The sequence below is a fragment of the Mya arenaria genome, chromosome 9 (genome assembly GCF_026914265.1).
Source record: "Mya arenaria isolate MELC-2E11 chromosome 9, ASM2691426v1".
Lineage (NCBI taxonomy): Eukaryota > Metazoa > Mollusca > Bivalvia > Myida > Myidae > Mya > Mya arenaria.
Window position 1 is genome coordinate 10,851,172 of NC_069130.1, and position 22,168 is coordinate 10,873,339.

The 22,168-nt window shown below is 32.4% G+C and overlaps 1 protein-coding gene across 2 annotated transcripts; it reads left to right on the plus strand.

Annotated features, from left to right (window-relative positions):
• The first annotated feature begins 4,582 nt into the window (after nt 1-4,582).
• On the plus strand, nt 4,583-12,437 carry LOC128246459 (baculoviral IAP repeat-containing protein 2-like). Of its 2 annotated transcripts, none has more exons than XM_052964670.1 (9): nt 4,583-4,669; nt 6,572-6,637; nt 7,024-8,642; nt 8,867-9,187; nt 9,425-9,564; nt 9,962-10,010; nt 10,299-10,424; nt 10,740-10,985; nt 11,368-12,437. In XM_052964670.1, exons 3-9 carry the CDS (start codon nt 7,844-7,846, stop codon nt 11,583-11,585), a joined length of 1,899 nt encoding a protein of 632 aa, XP_052820630.1. In that variant the 5' UTR covers nt 4,583-4,669; nt 6,572-6,637; nt 7,024-7,843; the 3' UTR covers nt 11,586-12,437. The 2 variants fall into 2 exon arrangements, with proteins under 2 accessions (XP_052820630.1, XP_052820631.1); XM_052964671.1 differs by lacking the exon at nt 4,583-4,669 and adding an exon at nt 4,689-4,818.
• The last annotated feature ends 9,731 nt before the right edge of the window (nt 12,438-22,168 follow it).

Below are 22,168 nucleotides of genomic sequence, written 5' to 3' on the forward strand. Positions count from 1 at the left end.
CCAGGATTGTCCCGGGTGCGATTCCCAGCCTGCGAGTTTGGTTGGTGTTCCTCAAGCAGGACAGGTAGCTTTTCACAGCGTACTCCGTTTCTCACCCACACACTCTCGCAATATTGTGCCAACGAAGATGACTTTGCATAATTTCAACATTCTTCAGAATCATTTAAAAACAAAGTGTGTTTATATACTATTTTTTTAAGAAACAAAACACCTTTGATGGGTGACTATTTTCTAATTCTCAATTGTTCTCAAATACTGGATTAAATATTAAGAAAAACACTCGTTCTGTTTGTTGTTTAATTTTGGTCTGACAAATTTAATTAAAACTCGTACCAATAACGGATTGTTTGTATTTACAATGCTGTATTACTGTAAACTTATATTATATAATAGTTTTAACCAAACGAGCAATGTGATGATAGGCAATTCAAAAATGAATATAGGATAACACACATGTACCCGAATCCAAATATACACTTGTTTGTTTCAACTATGGTTAATGTACAACCTCTTATTTGTACATATTGTGTTTCTTGAAAGCTAAACCCTTTCTGATAAATTTTACTAAACGCAATTGTCTTAACATTGAACTGCCCGATACAAAGTGATTGCGGTGAAACTAAAGATATCGAGAGCAGACTAGAACCAATGTATTTGAAAGTACGCCGTTTGATTTATATGTCATTAACATCTTTATGTTCACGGACCACTAGATGTGTTTTATCTGGTGTAAAGTATTGCATGGCTGATGTTTTAAGTTATCCGTTTTGACTAGCATGTCCAGAATGTAATTATGTTCTTCGTGATTCTTTCCGAATCATTAAAAATACATTTAAACCTGTCTTCACAAGAATGTTGTTCATGAATGTGGTAAAGCGGAAATTTTACTACTGGGCTTGTCCTCATTGTGTTCATTATATTGTTGTCATAATTGCTATCATCGTTGTTGTAATTGTTTACTACAAAACTGTCGTCTGCATACTTGCTTTTGAAAATTACTTTTGCTTTTGTCTATTTCTATTTGTGTTCAATCATCAAAAGCCAAACATCAAGGTTATGAACAATACCAAATTTACCAGGCAGTTTAGGAGGAGGTCTCGGTTGAAGCAATTCTTCACGGACGACGAACTGACGACGGACGCAGGATGGTGGACGATGGGAAATCTCACCCTGAGCACGTAGTAAGCTGACAATGTACGCGTTTATGAATTCGAAGAACTAACCACATTAACATAATTAAGTTTCTGCCTTATATTTTATAAACATAAATTATGATTAATTGATTTAAGAGACTTTGTCTACAAAATATTAGAAACTATAAAAGCCGTGTGTGTTTTATTACATATTGAATTTACACCGTGCATTTAATTCCAAATATAAAGGAATGATGCATTTGAAAGAGTGATTTAATTTTAAAACAAATAGATACCAAACATCAGTATAAAACGTTTAAACTCATGAAGTTGTTTTGCGTAAAATTACAATAGTTATAGCAACGTATATCAACTGATCATGGACATTAAGTTGACACAAATGCGTATAAATCATGGCCAAATTAGTTGCAATCTTGCATAATGTTTTCATACCTCGATAAACATCAATACAATAATACATTATTAAAAATGAAAAGTTATTTATGGTTCATTGGAACTAATGTCTGCATATGGACAGAACTTCACAAGAATCCTGGAGGTCTGATCAGCATTAATGAACAAAAGCATTATTGTTTGATGCCAGGTATTAAGTCATAAAAAATCCGTTATATCAGTTTAATGTCGCATGAGAATAATCGTATGCATTTGAATCTAGGTATTAGTTTTCCCAATTAGTTATATAACCAATATTTACGGCGCATTTCGTTTCAATAATGCTATATGCGAAGAGAAGAACGAAACACCGAAGTAAACACACAAAACCCTTTTGTAAGAAAGATATAGACGAGAAAACTTTGTTGTGAGGAAGACATGTCATACCAATTTCCAAGAACAATAACTTTGGTGCCTTACCTTAGATGTGTTAATGTACTTGAACTTTAATTGGTTAAATGTTGCATATCTGTTCTTACACAATTAACCTGATCATAAAGAAAATACCGGTTAAACAAAGGTGTATAGGATTATTTTAAGTAAGAATAACTGCCTGTATATGATGGAAGCCCCTGCTTAGTCATCTATAGAGAGGTTACGTTAATGCATTAAGAACTAGATATATTTCACACACCAATTACAATCAAGATAATAAATATTTACGAAAATGGACACCTTGGGTGATTTTTCCGTCTTTTTTTTAAAATGCAAGTGTCTATGTAGGCGTGTAGCTTACATTTACGCAGTACTTAATAGCCGAGCGTTGCTCCCTGCGAATTGACGCCGCCATCCGTGACGATAAGCGTTGAAACTACAGTGATACGTGTTTATTACACAACAATATCAATATACCGGATACGATTTAGAAATTTGGCGGTACACATCATGACATCAGTCTAAATTGACGTCATGTGAATTTTAAAGACGATGGCGGTATTTTTTATAAGAGATATTCGTGTTTATGGCGACGAATGTAACAAAACATTGCAAATTATTCAAAGTGTTCCCTAACGTCTGGCATCCGTGCTTAGGCAAATTATTCAAAGTGTTCCGTAACGTCTGACATCCGTTGCTTAGGTAGCATGTATTTAAGTACATTTCAATAATATGTATTTTTATTATTGAACTATATTAATAAAATTATATTCTGCTTATTTGTAGACTATTACTTCAATATCATGTTTTATCAATATTAATCATAGCAGTCCACGAACTTACGGATGACCCTCGTATGTGCTGACTTATTGTGCAGGTGATGTTTGTTGCTAGTCTTTCATTCATTAAAACAACTATATCATTTTATATTTATTTATGTGTTGTAATTGTTTCTTCGTTGTTCTCAAGATGCTGCTGTTACTCCATCATGTCGTAATGTGCTGTTACTCCAGCATGCCGTAAAAGTGCTGTACCTCCAGCATGCCTTAAAGTACTGCAACTCCTGCATGCCGTAAAAGTGCTGTACCTCCAGCATGCCTTAAAGTACTGCAACTCCTGCATGCCGTAAAAGTGCTGTACCTCCAGCATGCCTTAAAGTACTGCAACTCCAGCATGCCGTAAAAGTGCTGTACCTCCATTATGCCTTCAAGTACTGCAACTCCTGCATGCCGTAAAAGAGTTATTACTCCAGCATGCAGTAAAAGTGCTGTATCTCCATCATGCCGTAAAGTACTGTAACCGTAAAGTCTCTCATACATTCTACACAAAACTTCGGTACTAAAAATATTTATTTACTGTTGATAATTTCTACAATTTTAAATGTAATTCTAACTACACAATTACATTTGGTAGACATTTGATAACGAACAGTAAAAATCAGATCATTTATTGATTTAAAATTTACATAGTTTTTCGTCATTAAACTCGTATCTTTAAAAAAGAAAAACATATGAACATATTAAAATATAATGCATTTTATGCCAAGGGTGAGCATTATAATGCAATAAAGATGGATAAAATAATGAGAAATAAGGGACATAGTTATCTAAAAAGACAATAACTAATACAATTACAGGAATATCTGAAGGAAAAAAGATTTATCAAATGCTTACAACGCGTTATTTATTTATGATATATGCTTTTTCTATGTATCGTGCAAGATTAAATTGGTCAGTTACATGTTGCATGTTAAGCAATTGTTATATTTCTAATGTGCTTTCATTCTTCGAAAAATATAACTACCATATAGCGGTTCATTGAGCAGTTTGTTATAAAACAAAGTAACGCCTCTCAATTTATTCTATCTATTTATTCTAATCGTTCTTTGTTTGTCTCTATCAAAGGGGCTTCACAAAGGTTTTGTTGTTTACTTTGAAGAAATGTCAACAACATTCATTTCGTTTCAGCAGACAGCACTTTAGAATGGAACGTTATACTGCTTTAAAAAAACGTTCAACCAGATAACCTTCATACGAATAAAGCAAAAAAGATTATCAACGGAGAACGACTTTTGATGGCTTTAGCTTCCCTCGTACTGTCTGCTATTGTAACGTAAACAACATCACAGTTCGTATTTCGCTGCTTGACTCGTCACTGTAATTTCCGGTAAATGCCTTGATTGTCTATAAACTATTATGTAGGGATTTCATGATGTTACCATTTATTAAAATGCAGCGTTTTGTGTTTACTGAACCAACATGCTGACTCTCATTTCAGAACATTTTCTGCGTTAAATGGTGTATTATATGTGTAATGAGTGTATCACCTCTATTGTGCGCGAACAAATTGTAGTGAAAACACATACTTATGTGTGAGTATGGCTCAAAATGAAATATATTCCATTTAAGGAGGACGTGATTTCAATTAATGACATTTATGTACAAGTCATTCAATGTTCCAGTACATCCAGAATAATAGTTTCAATTTTGCGCCCTGCAATAACCAAATTTTACGTCACAAACCACATGGTATGTCCACACTGACTTATCAAATGTAAAGAGGTTTAATCATGGTTAAACGGATCGGTGATACTGTTGAAATGATTCATTCTTGGGATCCCGATATGACTGTGTGTTCACTGACTGTTTCATTATGATACTTCATTCCAACAGTTTTGTGTGGGTGCGTTTGTTTGAGAGTTTGTTTTGGTGAGTCATTCATACTTCATTTTATAGTAGCTAATTGACGCAAACAAATTAAAATGATGAAAATGTGACATGACTAAATCTTCAATAACATATTTAATATATAAACTTTTGAACATCTAGTTATAATATGAAATTTAAAATTCAAATTGGTATGTGTTATTTATTTATTTATTTGTTTGTTTGTTCGTTCGTTCGTTCGTTCGGTCGGTCGGTCGGTCGGTCGGTCGGTCATTCATTCGGTCATTCATTCATGCGTTCATTATTTATTTATTCAGTGATTGATTTATTGATTTATTGATTTCATTTCATTCATTCATTCATTCATTCATTCATTCATTCATTCATTCATTCATTCATTCATTCATGCATTCATGCATTTATTTATTTATTTATTTATTTATTTATTTATTTATTTATTTATTTATTTATTTATTTATTTATTTATTTATTTTTATATTTATTTATTTATTTATTTATTTTTTAATTTACTAATTTATTTATTTATTTATTTATTTATTTATCTATTTATTTATTTATTTATTTATTTATTTATCTATTTATTTATTTATTTATTTATTTGTTTATTTATTTATTTATTTATTTATTTATTTATTTATTTATTGATTTATTTATTGATTTATTCATATTATTTATTTATGTCTTTATTTATTTATTGATTTATTTATTTTTTATTCATTTATTGATTTATTTATGTATTTATTTATTTATTTATTTATCTATTTTTTATTCATTTATAGATTTTTGATGATTGAATAATTGATTGATTGTAAATCATTTATTTATTTATTTGGTGATTGACTGTTTTCTGAAATAATATTCACAAGTCTATTCTTGCCATTACTTAACCTTTTATTATTGTTTAAGACATTTACGATATTACATTTATCAGTTTAGAGCAATTACATTGCAAGACAGGACAATGTGCAAAAAACTACAGAAGACTCATTGGCTGTCTCGATATCTAATTTAGTACCAAAATGTTTTATTTACGATAAAACCAATACGTGATTGCTGTTAATATCAGTAACCGCATTTTATAAATATGTGAAAGATGCGCGGTAGTATTAAACGGGTTCCCAGTATCTAACAAAAATAGCGACAGTAAAATTTGTAGTTTGACTTATTTATAGTCATTGATCTTGTGCTATTTATTACCTAGCTATTTATAACACAGTTGGTTGACTAAAAACTGTACGGTATTTTACAGTACGTTTTGAATAAGTAGATACTACTTTGTTATGTTATTTCAATGAAACAATTTTGCAAAATCTAAGTATCGATGCAGACAACAATCTGATTATATTAATTTACTTGTTATGTTGTACAAATAGGCTTTATGAGTACTCTCTTAAAAGTATGAGTTGAGTTCATTTGTTTCGAGTAATTGCTAAACCAGGATGGAAATTGTTGTACAAATAGGCTTTATGTTAATATATTACGTTAAGTCTAAAATTAATTACTTCTGGATCAAAATACTAGACCCACCTACAAAATAGCCGCCGACCCTACATAGTCTGACAGTTAAAAAGGAGTTTTAATTAAGGATTTGTCATATGACTCATATATATGTAAGTGTTTAAATACAACGCATGATCTGTAAAGATCAGTCACTAACAGTAATACTAATAGTCATGAAAAGTTTAGTAATGTGACGTAATGTATGACGAAACTATTTTCATTTACGAATAATTGGTCCACATTTTAGACTATATGATATAATATTGTATACATTATCATTGTTCGTCCTACCTTAGAGATCAGTATCTGATTTCAGAACATTTTATTAAATAGTCTATACTCATAATGCTAACAGCATTGTTATAAACAATCATTTAATTTATATCAAGTGTGTTATGTAATGTGTTAACATATATACTACAGGTTGAAATATTACATACGAAAGGAAAAAGAGTCCAACGATCTCGTGTCGAATGTTCATAACACATGGTACGTATCAAATAAAGAGAGCCGCTGTATGCGTTATTATTGTTAAAAATGTCTCTTTTTTGCGTTTTATTTACTGCGCTCCTGTATAATAATTTTAATTTTACTAGCAGATTTTCATCAGTAAATCTTTATAATGGATTAAATTGGTTAAACCTTTTCGTCATTAAAAAAAACTTCATCTTCTTTGTATCGCTTTCAATGAAAAATAATATGCTATTATAACACATATCTATCTATTTTTCATATCACGAGCAATGTCGAAAAATGTAGAGCATACTGTCTACCAATTTTAATTTTAACTATAATATTGCAAAATCGAGTTTAACGGCTTAAAGATTAACAGTACGAATGAACGAGATCAACATTTCTGTACTTTATCTTTTCAGGGCAATAAGGTTAAGTAAAAAGATGACTATGCGGAGTATGACTACTTTGTACAAGTAATACTTGGAATTTTGACACTAGTGTGCGTCGTCCTGTGTATGGATTTTATTGATGATGATCGATTCCAGCAATTTAAAAGCAGTGTTGACAAAGACAAGTTATGCCTTGAATGAAATAAATTTGGAATTAAAGTTGAAAAAAGAAAACGGAACATTGAGAATACGTTAAAACACTTTCGCCTAGACATTGTTTTATATGGACATCTTTTTTTCGGGTGCGATGTAAGGCAAATTTAGCGGAGAATCAAACATTTGTGTTTCAAAATGAATGTTGTGAATCGGCAATATCACTTTTTATGGAGTATTTTACCCATATTCGCTCGATTGACATTTAGCACTTTTGAAGAATACACGATTTGTTTGGAAGCTTAAGAACTAACCTTTCATCCGAGAATTGCACTCAAATATGTCGTCCTAATGTCACTGAAAGAACTTCAACACAGAGTGTAAAGTACCAGTTATTTAAACAATTTTGAATCAATGATATTACAAACATAACTGATGTCAACTTATATAGTATGTATGCTCAGCTGAAAATGTGTGCTTATTTCGTTTTATTGTATCATCATATATTTACATTATATATTTTGCAAAGTTATTGTGTGTTAATGGCTAAACAGTTTCTGACATCGTACATGATAAACACATCAAGAGACAGTGAGTTATCGACGTATTCAATTTCAAGTCTGCGGAAGAAGATATGGCTTCCACCTGACCAATTGCAATACAAAAGGACGTATACAATTTTCCAGCATTTGTAACCATGATGTCAATAGTCGACCGACTCGCAAAGAAGAAAAAGGTCCACCCAAAAGAGAGTATGCGTTACGAAATGATGCGATTTTGTACTTTGCGGACCTTCCCGAGTGAGGGCAAGCCGTCTGTACTCAAATTCGCAAAAGCAGGTTTCTATTACGCTTCGAACAAAGACGAAGTAATATGCTATTGTTGCGCTAAGCGAATCTCCAATTGGAAACCAAACGATGACCCATTTGAGGCTCATAAAAGAATTACGCCGAATTGCAGTTTTATTATGAACAATGAAGAGGTAAACGTTCCTGTTTCAAACGTTACATGCACTAATTCAAACGATGTTCTTCAGAACATCATCACCGACCTGGATAAAAATAATAATGTTTGGAAATTCGATCCTGAAAACTCTTGGGGTGAAAGTGAGAATGATTTTGCAACTGATGGCGACGAAGAAAACGAAGACCAAAACAATGGGATTCCGTTTTTACATGATAACTTCATAAATAAAACAGCATTTGGTCCGAAACGGAACTCCAATGTGGTAGACACCGTTACCCGAGGTAAGAACAGTGATTATGCCAGTCTACCAATAGGACCTTCAAATACATCTGGAAGTCTGGATGATGATTGCTTCAGGCCAGAACCTCAAGGTGGATTCACTTCTATGGCTCCGATATTAGAGAATAGAAGTATAAATTCAACTTCTCAGACAGGAGTAGTTTTGCCTCTAAAGGATTTTGAAAGTCTAATTGCAAACATTGACGACACTACTGCCTACCAACCAACTCAAGAAGACACACCACCACATAGTACGGAGTTCTTAATCTTGGTTATTTTTATGCAAACGAATATATCAATATTTCACTATATTAACGCAAGGATAAAATTCATGTCGATTAAGTGTAAATGCGAACAAAACTGACTTCATTTTTCATTTAATAATAATAAGATAAACATATCAAAATGTAAACGCTTCAATCTATTGAAGTATTACAATACTATCATTAAATCGAATAACGTTTTTCACGTACAGGGAGGTCACGGAGACGAACACGACGTCAACGTCAACAGTCGTCAACCACATCTGATATGCCCGGAACCACGGCACGTACACAAAGGTCTAGCGAAACACTTGCCTCTAATATGCAAACCCCTGTTTCCACACGGACAGCAATAAATAGAATAGACAACCACGCGCAAACTCCAAAGCATCCAAAATACTCGACGATTTCATCAAGAAAAGCGAGTTTCAACCAGTGCGCAGAAATTCACATTATGCCTAGAACTCTGGCAGAGGCGGGGTTTTACTACGCCGGAATTGGGGATTGTACCAGATGTTATTGGTGCGGCATAGGTAAGAAACTCTCAAATAATTTAGATCTCAAAGACGTCTATTGAATTATATGTGCATTTTAATGTCCATACTTTGTTGGCAAGACAGCATGTCACTATGTTATGTTTGCTTTTCTTTTGCATGCAGTTAGCAATATCCGTTTATTCATGTTCTGGTATTAAATGATTACAATTCCTTTATGTATATTATCTTAAAAACCTTATGTCCATTTTTTACATGCGAATACACTAATTACAGGCCTCCGGAATTGGAATCGCGAAGACGATACATGGACTGAGCATGCGCGATTCTCATTGGACTGCAATCACGTGCTTATTAACAAAGGTCAAGAGTTCATTAATTTAGTAAAACTTGCACTGGACCTCACAGAAGAAAAGGTAAATAGGCGTTTATATGTAAGATATTGACTTATAATTTATAGCCGCAACAGCACTACTCGTATCTATTTAATACAAGCAAAGGTCGTTTAAAGGTATTTTAAAAATCATAAATGTAACAGCTTCGGTGTTCAACCAATGCTATCATACTTTAAAGTTGGTATTGTCAATCAGATCGCATGAATGTAATAAATGGTTCTTAACGAGTGATATCGCACTTTGAATGAGACATTGTCAATCAGATAGACCTCGATATAATATCATTTCAAATTTGTGTGTTTTCTGCCTTCAAATTATCATTCTTCTAAAAATGTATTCAACGTATACTTTTAACACATACATATAGTACAATATCTCATTGGATTATGTGCCTATAACGTTATGTTCTTCTTAACAGGATGAATGTCCGCAAGCTCGAGCTTCAGAAGCGCCAGCAGAAAATCAAGGTATACTTCTGTTACATACATGGAATCAAACACTATTAAAATGGTTGTCAAGTCAGCATTGATTTGATGTTTTTATGCATCAATTGCTTGTAAAGTGTTATATTGATCGCATACAGAATAGTTCGATTAAAACTCCAAGTATTTATTGCGGTTAAAATGTTACTTTTTATATGTACATGGTATTTAGAGGGCATCTATATTTTGTTGACAACAAAACAAAACACAACACTAGCATAAAATCTTACCTTTAACGTCTATGAAAGCATATTAAATGATTTGTATCCTTAGAAACCGAAAGACCAAAAGACGACGTAGAAGATTTAATGAAATCAGACGCTGTGCAGAGTGTAAGAGACATGGGATACAATGATGATATAATCAGAATTGCAATTCGCGAAATTATCACTTCTAAAGGTAAGCCGGTCCATTAAAAGTCAAGCATGCATGTATTTGAGCATGTATTTGAAACATACAGCTGCACACATACAATCCAGATTTAATTACTGATTGATGTTGACCACGTCGTTTATTTATTACCAATCAGTTCATTGTCTGTTCACAAAAAATCTGTGTACATACACAAAAAGGTTTAATTTATTACAAAAAAAGAGCATTACTTGATTTTACGGGGAAATAACACCAATGAAGGATCGATATCATAGAAGAAATACTTCGAATACACGTTGTTGTTAAATTTATTACAGCAACATTAACATTATCTGATTACAGGGAATGAAACACTGAACTTGTTGAATATTATGGAAGAAATCTTTCGAATTGAGGATGAACGTGTTAGCAATAAAAATGATTCTACTGAGACCAACTCAACACTGCGAACCATAACAACAAGATCAACGGAACCATGTACACCTATGCAGAAAAATAAGATTACCCCTGACGGCAACAATTCAGAACGAGAAACAGCTATATGCAACCAGACATTGGAATCTAAAGGTGCATCGGCTGACTTTGAAAGTAAGTAGGGAAATAGTTGCTTATTTGTTAATGAGAACGATCGGTTAGTACAAAATCATCACTCTACGAAAAAAAAGAATAAAACTATTTAAATATTAGTTATTTGTTTTCAATAACACGAAAATGTAAACTTTCAGTGAACATTATTGTTGCCCATTTCCATAAAACATGGAAAACAACAGAGCTATCTTAACATTTGTCGTCCTGAAATAACATTTCCGTTTCAGACCGTTTACGTCAAATATGTTGACAAAAGTTTCACCTATTTTTCTAATTTTCGTTAAAGAAAATGATAATCTCTGTTGATTATGACGATGCAAATGGAATTGATGTTTTATTTGATCAAACTGGTATTAATTTCATAATGTTATTTATTTTCTAGAAAAGACGGTTGACCATAGGCAAAAGCGTCGGTTGCTGAATGAAAATAAAGCTCTCAAAGAAGGCACAATATGCTCTTCGTGTAGGAAAAATGAAGTCTGTATTGCATTTTTACCATGTGGACATTTAATTTCATGCGAACAATGTGGAAACTCTGTAAGGACATGCATGACGTGTGGTCAAAGAGTTCGCGGTACGGTGCGTACTTATCGTGCATAAAGGAGTCGGCAAGAAGATTGGGTACATATGCCCCAGAGTGGGGTATTTTTTGCTATTTTTGATTTATCTGGGTATCATCAGGGTTTTATCATTGAGATTGTTAACAAAACTTTCTGTTTGCCCGATATTTCGACAAGCCCCCTTTTCAATATTGTTGTGTGTGTTATTTATAAATACTCGTTCGTTTGGAACTTTTAGAGTTGACTTTCCCTTTCTTATCGAAAATAAACTTATATAGTTCAAAGCATGCTGACATTGTGATTACGTAACTATCTATGTAATATTATTCATCCTTACTATTTCATCCAACAACAAACTTAATTGTACCTTGAAACTTGTCAATGCAGTTGAATCTGTATAACGCCGTTGAAAATAAAAGTTATAGTTAAGATTTTATACAGATTAGACGATTGTTACCATCTCACTATTTATGAGGGTGATTTCTAGATTATAATTACAAATTAATAGAGTTTATTCACAAATACACCGAGGTAGGAAAGCTCATGAGTATACAGCGCTTTTACAATGGACACACATAATAGCGTAGTGATCAAGGTACAAATATACATTTAAATACAGACATATATGCACATGCATACATACACATATATTCACACACAAACACAGACATATCTAGGAAATTTCATTACTAGTATATGAATATCACAATGATATGAAAAAAATACATAGGACATTATGTACATAGCGTGAAGATTCACTTTACCATCTGTAATGTTATTTCATAACAATGTCACGGTATGTGTTTATCGGTTTTGTTTTGTCATTTGCAATATTTTTTTTTACGTTTGATGTACATTTTGTTTAAATCATTACGCAATTTTATCATTTCAATGTTTATGGTGTATGTGTACATACGAGAATTATTTTTTTTTCTTCATAATGAATCATATCATAAAGATTATCTTCTTGTTGCTTTTTTCTAATGACTTCGATTCAAACCTACTCAAACGCATAGCTGTTAATCAACTAAAATATCGGTATTGCCCTCTTCAATAATAAATATAATTCTTCTAGCTATATTTCCACAATATTATGAATAAATACCCCATTCAATTGATAAATGAAGAAATAGTAGGAGTAAATGTTTTTGTTTTTTTCATTAGTTGGGCGAAGGCAGGGGCAAACCGCGGTAAAACCCTTTTTTAATAAAACCAGTAAATGGCTGAACTGAAACTTAGCGATTGTTTCGTCCGAAGTTTTCTAAATGATAAATAATAAACCCTCCCGCGGATCCACTTAGCGCAGATTCTTCAGTTCAGTTTGTTTAGTGTAATAAAATTGCATGACTCAAACACGGATATGTGTTTTCAACTTTGTACTTCAACCTATTAATAATATTACAATTGTTGTTTTATACAAAGCAGTTTCAGTTCGTCTGCTGTCATCTTATTTTCTACCTTAAAGTAATTTATAACAAGTGGCCTGTATACGCCAATACGCATAAAAAGCATTATTGTGCATTCTTCTATATTACTCAACTTCACTGATTCGGTTGGTCGACAATTTAACACCTAAAGAAAATATGCATTACTGATTACAAGATTTTAACAAGATTGTAACCGTTTATTTAACAGCTGAAAACGCAAAAACATTAGATGATTGGTGAATGATTAAAGATTAATTGTGATCTCACAAGAAATATGGTGTTTTATGCACATTTCTTTCAAATTAGTCTCGGTATGCTTAAAAAACTCAATAGTTTTCGACATATATTCACCCTTAATATATATATCAATAGTGTTAAGGGTGGTTATTAATATTTTGGAGTAAGAGTGCATCTTTAACCTCTAAAAAAATCCGCGTTAAACAAATAAACACCTAGTTACCTTCTTAATGAAAACATAAGGTATATGATTTGGGTTGGTGAAGTGCTCATATATTCAATTTTAACAAGGAGTGCTTTGTTTGGTAGCTTTAATAGCATTTTACAACTTTATGTGTACCAATTGCCCGTTTAACATACACTTTTACTGCATGTCTGATTATACCCATTTTTGTGGAAACATTAAATGAATGGTGCATTTAAATGCTAATATCACGCCTCCAACATGAATGACGCAACGCCATTGGTCCAGGACTGGTCACGCGGTGGCCCCATATGTTTCCATATAGTGTCACCAAATATATATTGTACCAAAATGGCGTCTATTTTCCGATTCCGATGAATAAATGAAACATTTAAACATATAAACAGGTTGTCGACGTTATATGTACGTTACGGGGTTAGTAGGTGACCCGATATAGGATATTCGGGGCGCAGGAAACAATAATCGGGCTCGAGCTTCGCTCTTACCCGATATGGTTTCCTTTGCCCCGTATATCCTATATCCGGTCACCTAGTAACCCCGAAACTTATATTAACCTAGTGTTACTGTCATAGTAATGAAACGATCCTTTCATCAAAGTGACAAGTGATCTTCGTTCGTTATTGATATTCGAACTTATCTATAACGTCGAAAGGGGTGGAATCAGTAAGCCATATGCGTTTCGACCTCGCTGCACATCACTCCATTTTTGAAATCCAACATCTATCTTTATTTTGCATTTCGGCTATGGAAATCATTTACTCAACGAAAGTTAATTTGATGAAAGCCGAGTATATATACTATTCATGGCTCATAAGTGTAGACAAGAACCTGACAATTCTAAACTAACCGGACACGTTTGAGTTTAAAAAAAAACAAGGATATCATTCATACTCTTATGTATGGATATACATACTTTTCATAATTAAAATTTCATCATATATTCTAGATAAAGTAGGTATCGGATTATAATTCAGTTGAACATTACATGGAGGAATTCGAGCAGTTTTATAAAGAGATAATCGGTACAGACAAGTGGAATATGTGGGACAAGAAACAGTTGATAGTAAATATATGTCATTAATAAAAAAATAACAGGGACGGTACTGAAAATAAAAACCAAAGAAGTATAGTTAGTCTAGTCATTCCATGACCAAAGTTTACCCAATTATATTTACACCTCAACTTCCATTCCTTAAATGAACTGCCTTTCGGCAATGGCGTTCATCAATCGATGAACGCAACATCTTCGGATATGTTCGGATCGTAATTCATTGCATAACAATATACATGAAAGATATTGATCTTGTTATTGGTTGTATTGTGTCTGCAGGTCCCGTAAAATATAGATCAACATTTTTAAAAGTGTTAGTTTATTATATTTTAAATATATTGATACCAGAAGTGTTTCAATTTTACGCTTAAAGTGATTTCAATTGGTTGATCTTTTCCCGCGTTATTGTGACGTCTTTTAAAAAAATGTTTCCGGTTATAGTCGGGTCGTTCTATTTACAGAATGGGTAAGAACGGATTACTGAAAAGTTTTCTTAAATGAAATGAAGAATTTTGTTAACAATTCCTGAACGCAATAATCAACTATTGGTGTAAATATAAGGACTCCACACACATTGACCAACCCAATTTCGTTCATACCCCGATAATGACATCAACCCCGCAATTCATTCCTTAAGTGCACTTTGGGTTAATGGATGATAAGATTAACAAAAAAGCCCAGGAGTCACCTAAATGTCGTCCAAAATGGCGGCCACATTCTAAGATGGCCGCCATCACCTTTGATATCATAAAGAAGAACTGTTACAAAAATCAATTTGCCATACGATCGTAGTAAATAACCCAATCATTGTCCCTTTGTCAAGATTCGGAAGACTATCCTATTTTAATGTTAACCATATATATTGCTTCAACTAGGAGGTTGTTTTGTTTAGGATTGTTTCATAAGAATTTAAGTAATTTATTTCCTTACAGTTTTATGCAATCAATTTGCAGCGTAGGCGTTCGGTTATTTATAGGAGCTGTATCATATATTTCTCCGAATAATTTCAAGGATTTGCACTTAACATATCGCCCAAGTCTAAATATGACGACAGTGTGTTGTGTTAAGTAGCATTAACTTAGTTTCCTTAGTAAGATAAGATACACTTATGAATCATCAAAGTCTTTATTGTAACTTAATAGTAAGAAAAGGAAGAAGACTAACTTCATTCAGTATCAGATTAGGCATGTGTTTGAAAGTCAATATCATTAATGATTTCAATATTTCTATATATAGATTTCAAGTCCTGCATATAATGCAATATGGTCGGACGTAAATAACAACAAGTCATTTGATTAAACTCATACATTTTTATTTAAATGTACAAATCATATTAAAATATTACCTATTAAAGTATGAATTATCATAATATATTTTATTTTATCTTCATTCAATACAATAAATACTTCAGCTCAAAACTAAACATAATGCACCAGAATTGCAAGCGTTTGTTTATGATAAAGCCTTTTTACACTGTATGTTTACATCTGTATATGTATGTTGCCATAAAAAATAAATGCATGTAGTTTCTTTTGTGTACATGTGTATTGAAATCAACACATTCCTTTGTTATTTTTTCAGGATCATGATATACATAATTCTCCTTTTTAACAAAAAGCGATGTTTCTTAGCATTTTTTGTATTTTTATTGAATGGTTACCATGGCAACAATTTTTTTTGTTTGCCTTTAATCTTCCTATTTATAATACTATTAATTGTAAAAAATGCAACAGTCAAGCAGTGTATGGAAGAATGTAAATGTTCTTTGACTTTTACCTTATTGCTAGCTCATTCTTTAAAATATTTTTCTTAAAAATTGACGTTTTTTCATATTGTTTTTAACGTGAAATAATTTTATTGCTTAAAACATTGATATTTAGGAATGTGCATTAAATTTATAGAAAATAAACAAAATATGTTGTTTAACATTATTTATTTCCTTTAAATTCCGAAGTTTTGAATTTTATCTATTTTGACAGAAAAATTGATAAAAATGTAAAATTAAAAGGGCAATAATTCTGTCAAAACTTCATTGATTTAAAAAAAAATGTGCATATTTGAGTTTGTAATGACGTAACCTTTAAAATGATATATCACTATGTTGCATGAAATTATTTTTTTAAGTTGTTATTGCTACCTCTAGACAGCGAAAGTACTTACGTAAATATTTACTTGGACAGGTTCTAACTATGAATTTGGAAAGTACAACGTAAAAGTGATGAATGCCAAGCAAATATCTCTACGTCAACACGCAATGTTTTGTGTCAAAATATCTAACCGGATTACTGTAATTTCCCACACAATTCATCATCTGTTCATACGTTCCAGTCATCTAAAGAAACTGCTTGGAAGCAATAGCTATTTAAAGGTCATATGATGTACGAGTTCAGAAAAACAAGTACAGCACAATTATCAAGTCGCCATGTGTCAATCAAACAAACAGTTAACAAATATGATTTTGTTTGTAGATAGAATTTTAGAAGTGTAAATATAATAGTGCATTATTAGCTTAATGAGTGGTTGATTAATAACATATTGGTAAAGCTATGTTAGTGCGTGGTTAATATAATTGTGGTATTTGAACGGTTATGTCTCTCGTTCAGTGCTCTAATCTTATGCCTGTAAACAGGGTTTGACGACTGGGTATGACATTGTACTTTTCATTGTATTATGAATGCCAAATGATCACTATACATACAGAAAACTGGTTGATGGGTTATAACAATTGAAAGTAAAATCTAAATGGCAAGTCGATACTAGACGGTGCCAAAGTGTCCACAAAACATTCACCAACTAAGATAATTTTATATCAGCATATTATTTGTTATATAGAAGTGTTGTGAGTTTATAATTCAGTTTTTGCTTAGCCTGGAGCATTGTGAAATGAAACAATATATTGGTTTAACAGTGGGCGACTTGTCGTTCTAGATATTTTTCCATTATTTGATTGCTATGCGCTAAGAGAGAGAGAAAGAGGTCCCTTTTCGCTTTTCAGTGTTTGTATGTCTGGCGTATTTTAGTGTCGATGAGGTAATACATAAGAAGACCGTAAAACCATCTAAACTGCGTCATACAGGAACAGAACCAATGAGAATGATATTCAAGTATGTCTGAGGAACATATATAAAATTACAGCAAAACGTGATTAAACTTCTACATATGGAGATGTTTTATGGGGAAAAAATATAACACAGATTGCAATGCAGAATTAAGCGTGACAACTCTGATTATCATCTAAAAGCAGCAAAGTTTTAGGGAACAAAAGTGCACAATCTGGTCTTATGGACCAAACCAATTAATCTCAATGCCAATTTTTATAAATTTTGAATGATAAATATTTAGTCAGCAGCATAATACTTCCTAAGTATGTCCTTTCATACGTATTTGGGTTAAAGAAAGGTTTATCAGATTTGTGCTCAAAAAGCGTTTGCAATTTGCAATAACAATACGGAGTGATTGAATGTGGCACAATTCACAGGTTCTTGCAGATTTCTGGTAATTGCTTATTGTGATATCTTTGTACCCGTTAAGTGAATTTATTATGCGTTTTTTACTCTTTTCTAAAATCACTGTCTGATTTGTTTCATCCATAAAAGAAAAGAAGACATTGTTGATTTGACAATCTGGAACCTTTCTAAGCGGAAATATTGACATGTCCGTTATAGTTCACTTATTCATTATGTCTGTGAATTTCGCCTTCATGATAACACATTGATAACACAGACACATTTCTATTGTTTACTTTGAATTGATATGTTTTGGTCTCAAACTAAGCACGACAGAAATTTGAAAGCTTCAATAATTTATCCCCCCTACCCTCTGATAATTGGAAGGCTGTTTATGGATTAAATGATTCTGAGAGATGATGAATATTTTCGGGGAGTTGGAACACTACACTACAGGATATTTAGGATTGGCTGTTTCCGTTTTCTGAATTCCTTTTTTCAATAGAAACGTTCGGCCTTTTAAATCTTAACCAGGGATAAGTTTCGTCAGTAATTGCATTTAGGGTATATTTTAAAACAAAATAGTCGTACTGTTGGAAAATCTATCATCACTTAACTGTTACTAATCAAAGCGGTGCTCAACATATTTAAATGAACTTGTTAATCCGATGTGTCCGAACTATTGTATTTATCGAAGAATGAAAATGTTGACGTTTAAATGCAAAAGCACTATGTAGGGAAAACCTATTATGTTATTTAATTCAAATTATTTGTTATTTTAATTTAGCTCTTGCTTATGGCATTTACAACTTATTTGATGTTTCATGCTAGTCTGTTATACCTCAAATTCGTCCTGCTATAAGTAAATTAAATCATGTTTTGTTCCATATGCGTTTCTAAAGCAGGATCAAATGACAGAAAATACGAATTAAACATGATAAGACGCTGTTTACCATGGCTTGTGATTAAAATTGCCCAAGTGATAAAAATACTATCAGGCTTAGGTAACGGACGGCTCCAAATGGTATACCACCAGTTGAAAGTAGCATAATTAACACTCGTTGGTTTAGATTCTTTCCCAATAACTCAAAACGTCTGTATATTTGCCCAATTCAATTGTCACGTAATTGTATCAACCAATATCTACTGAGACTCTCTTTCAATTTTTCTTTTATCACAATTTCTTGAAATTGGCTGAGAAATGATATCCAGCGCATTTTGACGGAACCAGCGTGTTTAAAAGCACGACGTTTTATATATCCTGAAAATGTGACTCTATGGTTGTCTTGGACTGTTATCCATTAAAACACGCTTAAAACAACATGATATATAAAAAACAAACATTATTCCCCTTATCAGGGTGAGGAAAGACTTCGCACATGGGTCACCACGGGTCAAAACTAATTTAAACAAACAAGTAAGTGACCTAAATTTTCAAATAACTTTTTGACATAAAAGATATGAAAACATTTTCTAGGCTATAACAAACTATAATATTTACTGCTTCTTCGCGTGTTAAATATTTTCTATTTTTGATTGTATTTTAAACATATAAACGATGCAATTCTTGGCCAAAAGTTCACATCTCACAAAGCGTTGCGTCGTCCTACAAAATTCCGTCAAGTTAAAATTTTGACCGAGGATTTCAATTAAGCCCACTGTGATTATAAGTGAATATATAATTAAAAGGAATTTGTCTTTTTAGCACCTTTTCGTATTGGCCTAAAATTAAGCTCATCAGTATCAACAAATCACAAAGAGAATAAAATTCAAATTAAAGTTTCTCAAAGTTTTCGAAATTAAATCGCGTGCGAGCTCGAACCTTTGAAACACTAACGATACACATAAAACAATTCTGTATAAAAAAACATGAACAAATTAGTTACAAAATCTTGCATAATGTTTTCATACCTCGATGAACATCAATACATTCGCACTATATATATATATATATAACTATTTTAAGCTGCACTCTTACAGATTGAACGTTTCGACAACTTTTCCTTTATTAATTGTCTTGGAACGAGCCATTATTTGCGAAAATGCATGGAAACCAGTTATATAAGACTGCTGACAAAAACCAGGTTGCAATTTTTTTGTAAAAGTTTAAAATTTGATGATTTATGCATTTTTCTTAAACTGTTTGCAATGCTTTAAGCCATAAAACATTATTTTTCGAACGGAAATCTGCGATCTGACCTTTTTTCAACAATCTTTTATCATTGGTTTGCAGATATTTACGCCAAAATTGCTCTCACCAAGACAAACAATAATAAATTGAAAAAAACCCGTAAATCTGTGAGAGTGCAGCTTAAAGGTTATAAAAGATTTATCAGACATATTGTCAATTTACAGAAGTAATGTCGAAAGAATCAAAGATATTTGATAAGCATTAATGAATCACAGTATAATGGGCGTCTTCCTGAAAAACTACAGAAACAAGCTCAGTAGCAAAAAGTTTAAACATAAGCCTAGTTTTATGACACCGGGTAAACGCCAAAGACACATAACACAAAAACAAAAATATCACAAACAACAAACATGGAATAACAGCACAAATCTCCACAAACAGCACAGTGCATATATACGATATATTAAAAAACTAGATTTGTCTATCAAGGATAATAATGTACAGCCTTGTTTCTAGAAGGCAATTTGTGTAAAAATCATGCGATACCATGCACGGATGGAAGCAATAATAACTTCCATTAACTTGTATTCCTTTATCTGCTGTCCTGGATATCAGTCAATGCCTTAAGACAATAATAATATAATGTTAGTGTCGAGCCGGAAATAATAACTTTAACCGTAAATGCAAATTGTCTCCGACAAAGGGTAAAATACAATAAGTTCTACAAGGAACGACCCCGCTGTTCGAAAGACGTACACAACTTACCGAGTATGAAAGAGATCTGATCAGCATTAATGAACCGAAGTGTATTGGATGTCTCCATAAAATAAGTCATAAATATTCCGCTTAATCTGTTAAATGTCGCATGAGATCATTCGCTTTTCATTAGAATTCAGCCACTTGTACTCCCAATTAGAACGGAAAAGAGCCTTACACACCTCAATTGCCTTATCCTTTACATCAACAACTATATGCCAAAAGAAGCATGCACAACACATGTTAAATATTTTCAGTGCCATTAAATAATATCGTAGCCCAAGATTGTTGAAAAATAACCTAGACTCACTGATTTGCCGATTTTACATGAGTGTTAATACGAACTGTACTTGAAAAATTAAGGTATTAAAAAAAAAAACGAATTAAACCTATCATTTCGGAAAATTGATTTAAATCATGTGCCAGTTAAACATAACAGATGTTTGTGACAACGCTGGTTTAACGTAGCATTTTCAGTAACCATTACTGTAAGAGAAATCCTTTACAAGCTGGCTAAACTTGAACCTCGTACAGGGCAAAACTTACAACGGATGAAAGGCAGATGATGTAGTTCTAAATATTATTTGCTTACAAGTATACAATATATATTTTTTTCTAGGATTAAGCAAACTTGGGTAAAAAGCGGACATCGAAGGAAATGGGCACATTATTAAAATGTAACCTTACTGTGCTATGCTTTTCTGAAAGAACGAAATTTTGCGATATATTTGATTACCTTTCAGTACTCAAGATATATTATTGTAACGCTTCCAAATGGAATTCTATTTATAAAAAAAACAACAATGGATTTTCTCGTCTCGATTTATATACCTCATGCGCGGGGATTCCATCAGCCTATTGTAACGCGGTCACTGACATCTCTGTTACAAACCAGTTTATACACGTATATAGAATGCTTTAAGAATGGTGAAAATGTCTTAATTGACACGATCTTCTTCTTTAAGAAATGTGTCAACCAGGACAGAGAGCCATACTTATCAATGTCGTTTCGTAGTATCATTATAGGTAGAATACTATAGTTGCTCTAATTATTTTGCAGGTTGGCGATGATTGCAGCGGGCATGATTAAAGAAACAGTATTGAAAAATAAATATGTCATTTAAACAGCGGTTGCGTTCAGTACAAAAAATATAAAGGCAATCGCGTGTAATGATTAACAGAACGTATTTACAACGGAACATTCAAAAAACGGAGTTTGAAAAGAGGCATATGAAACTAAACCTTACAAGTAAATTGTATTGCGATGGCGTTTGTTCTTGTGTTGCAAAAATTATGCACAACTATTTTAGCGAGTGTTGACATAATAAATGCATTTTATCTGCGATTCCCTTTTTACTTGCAATATTGAG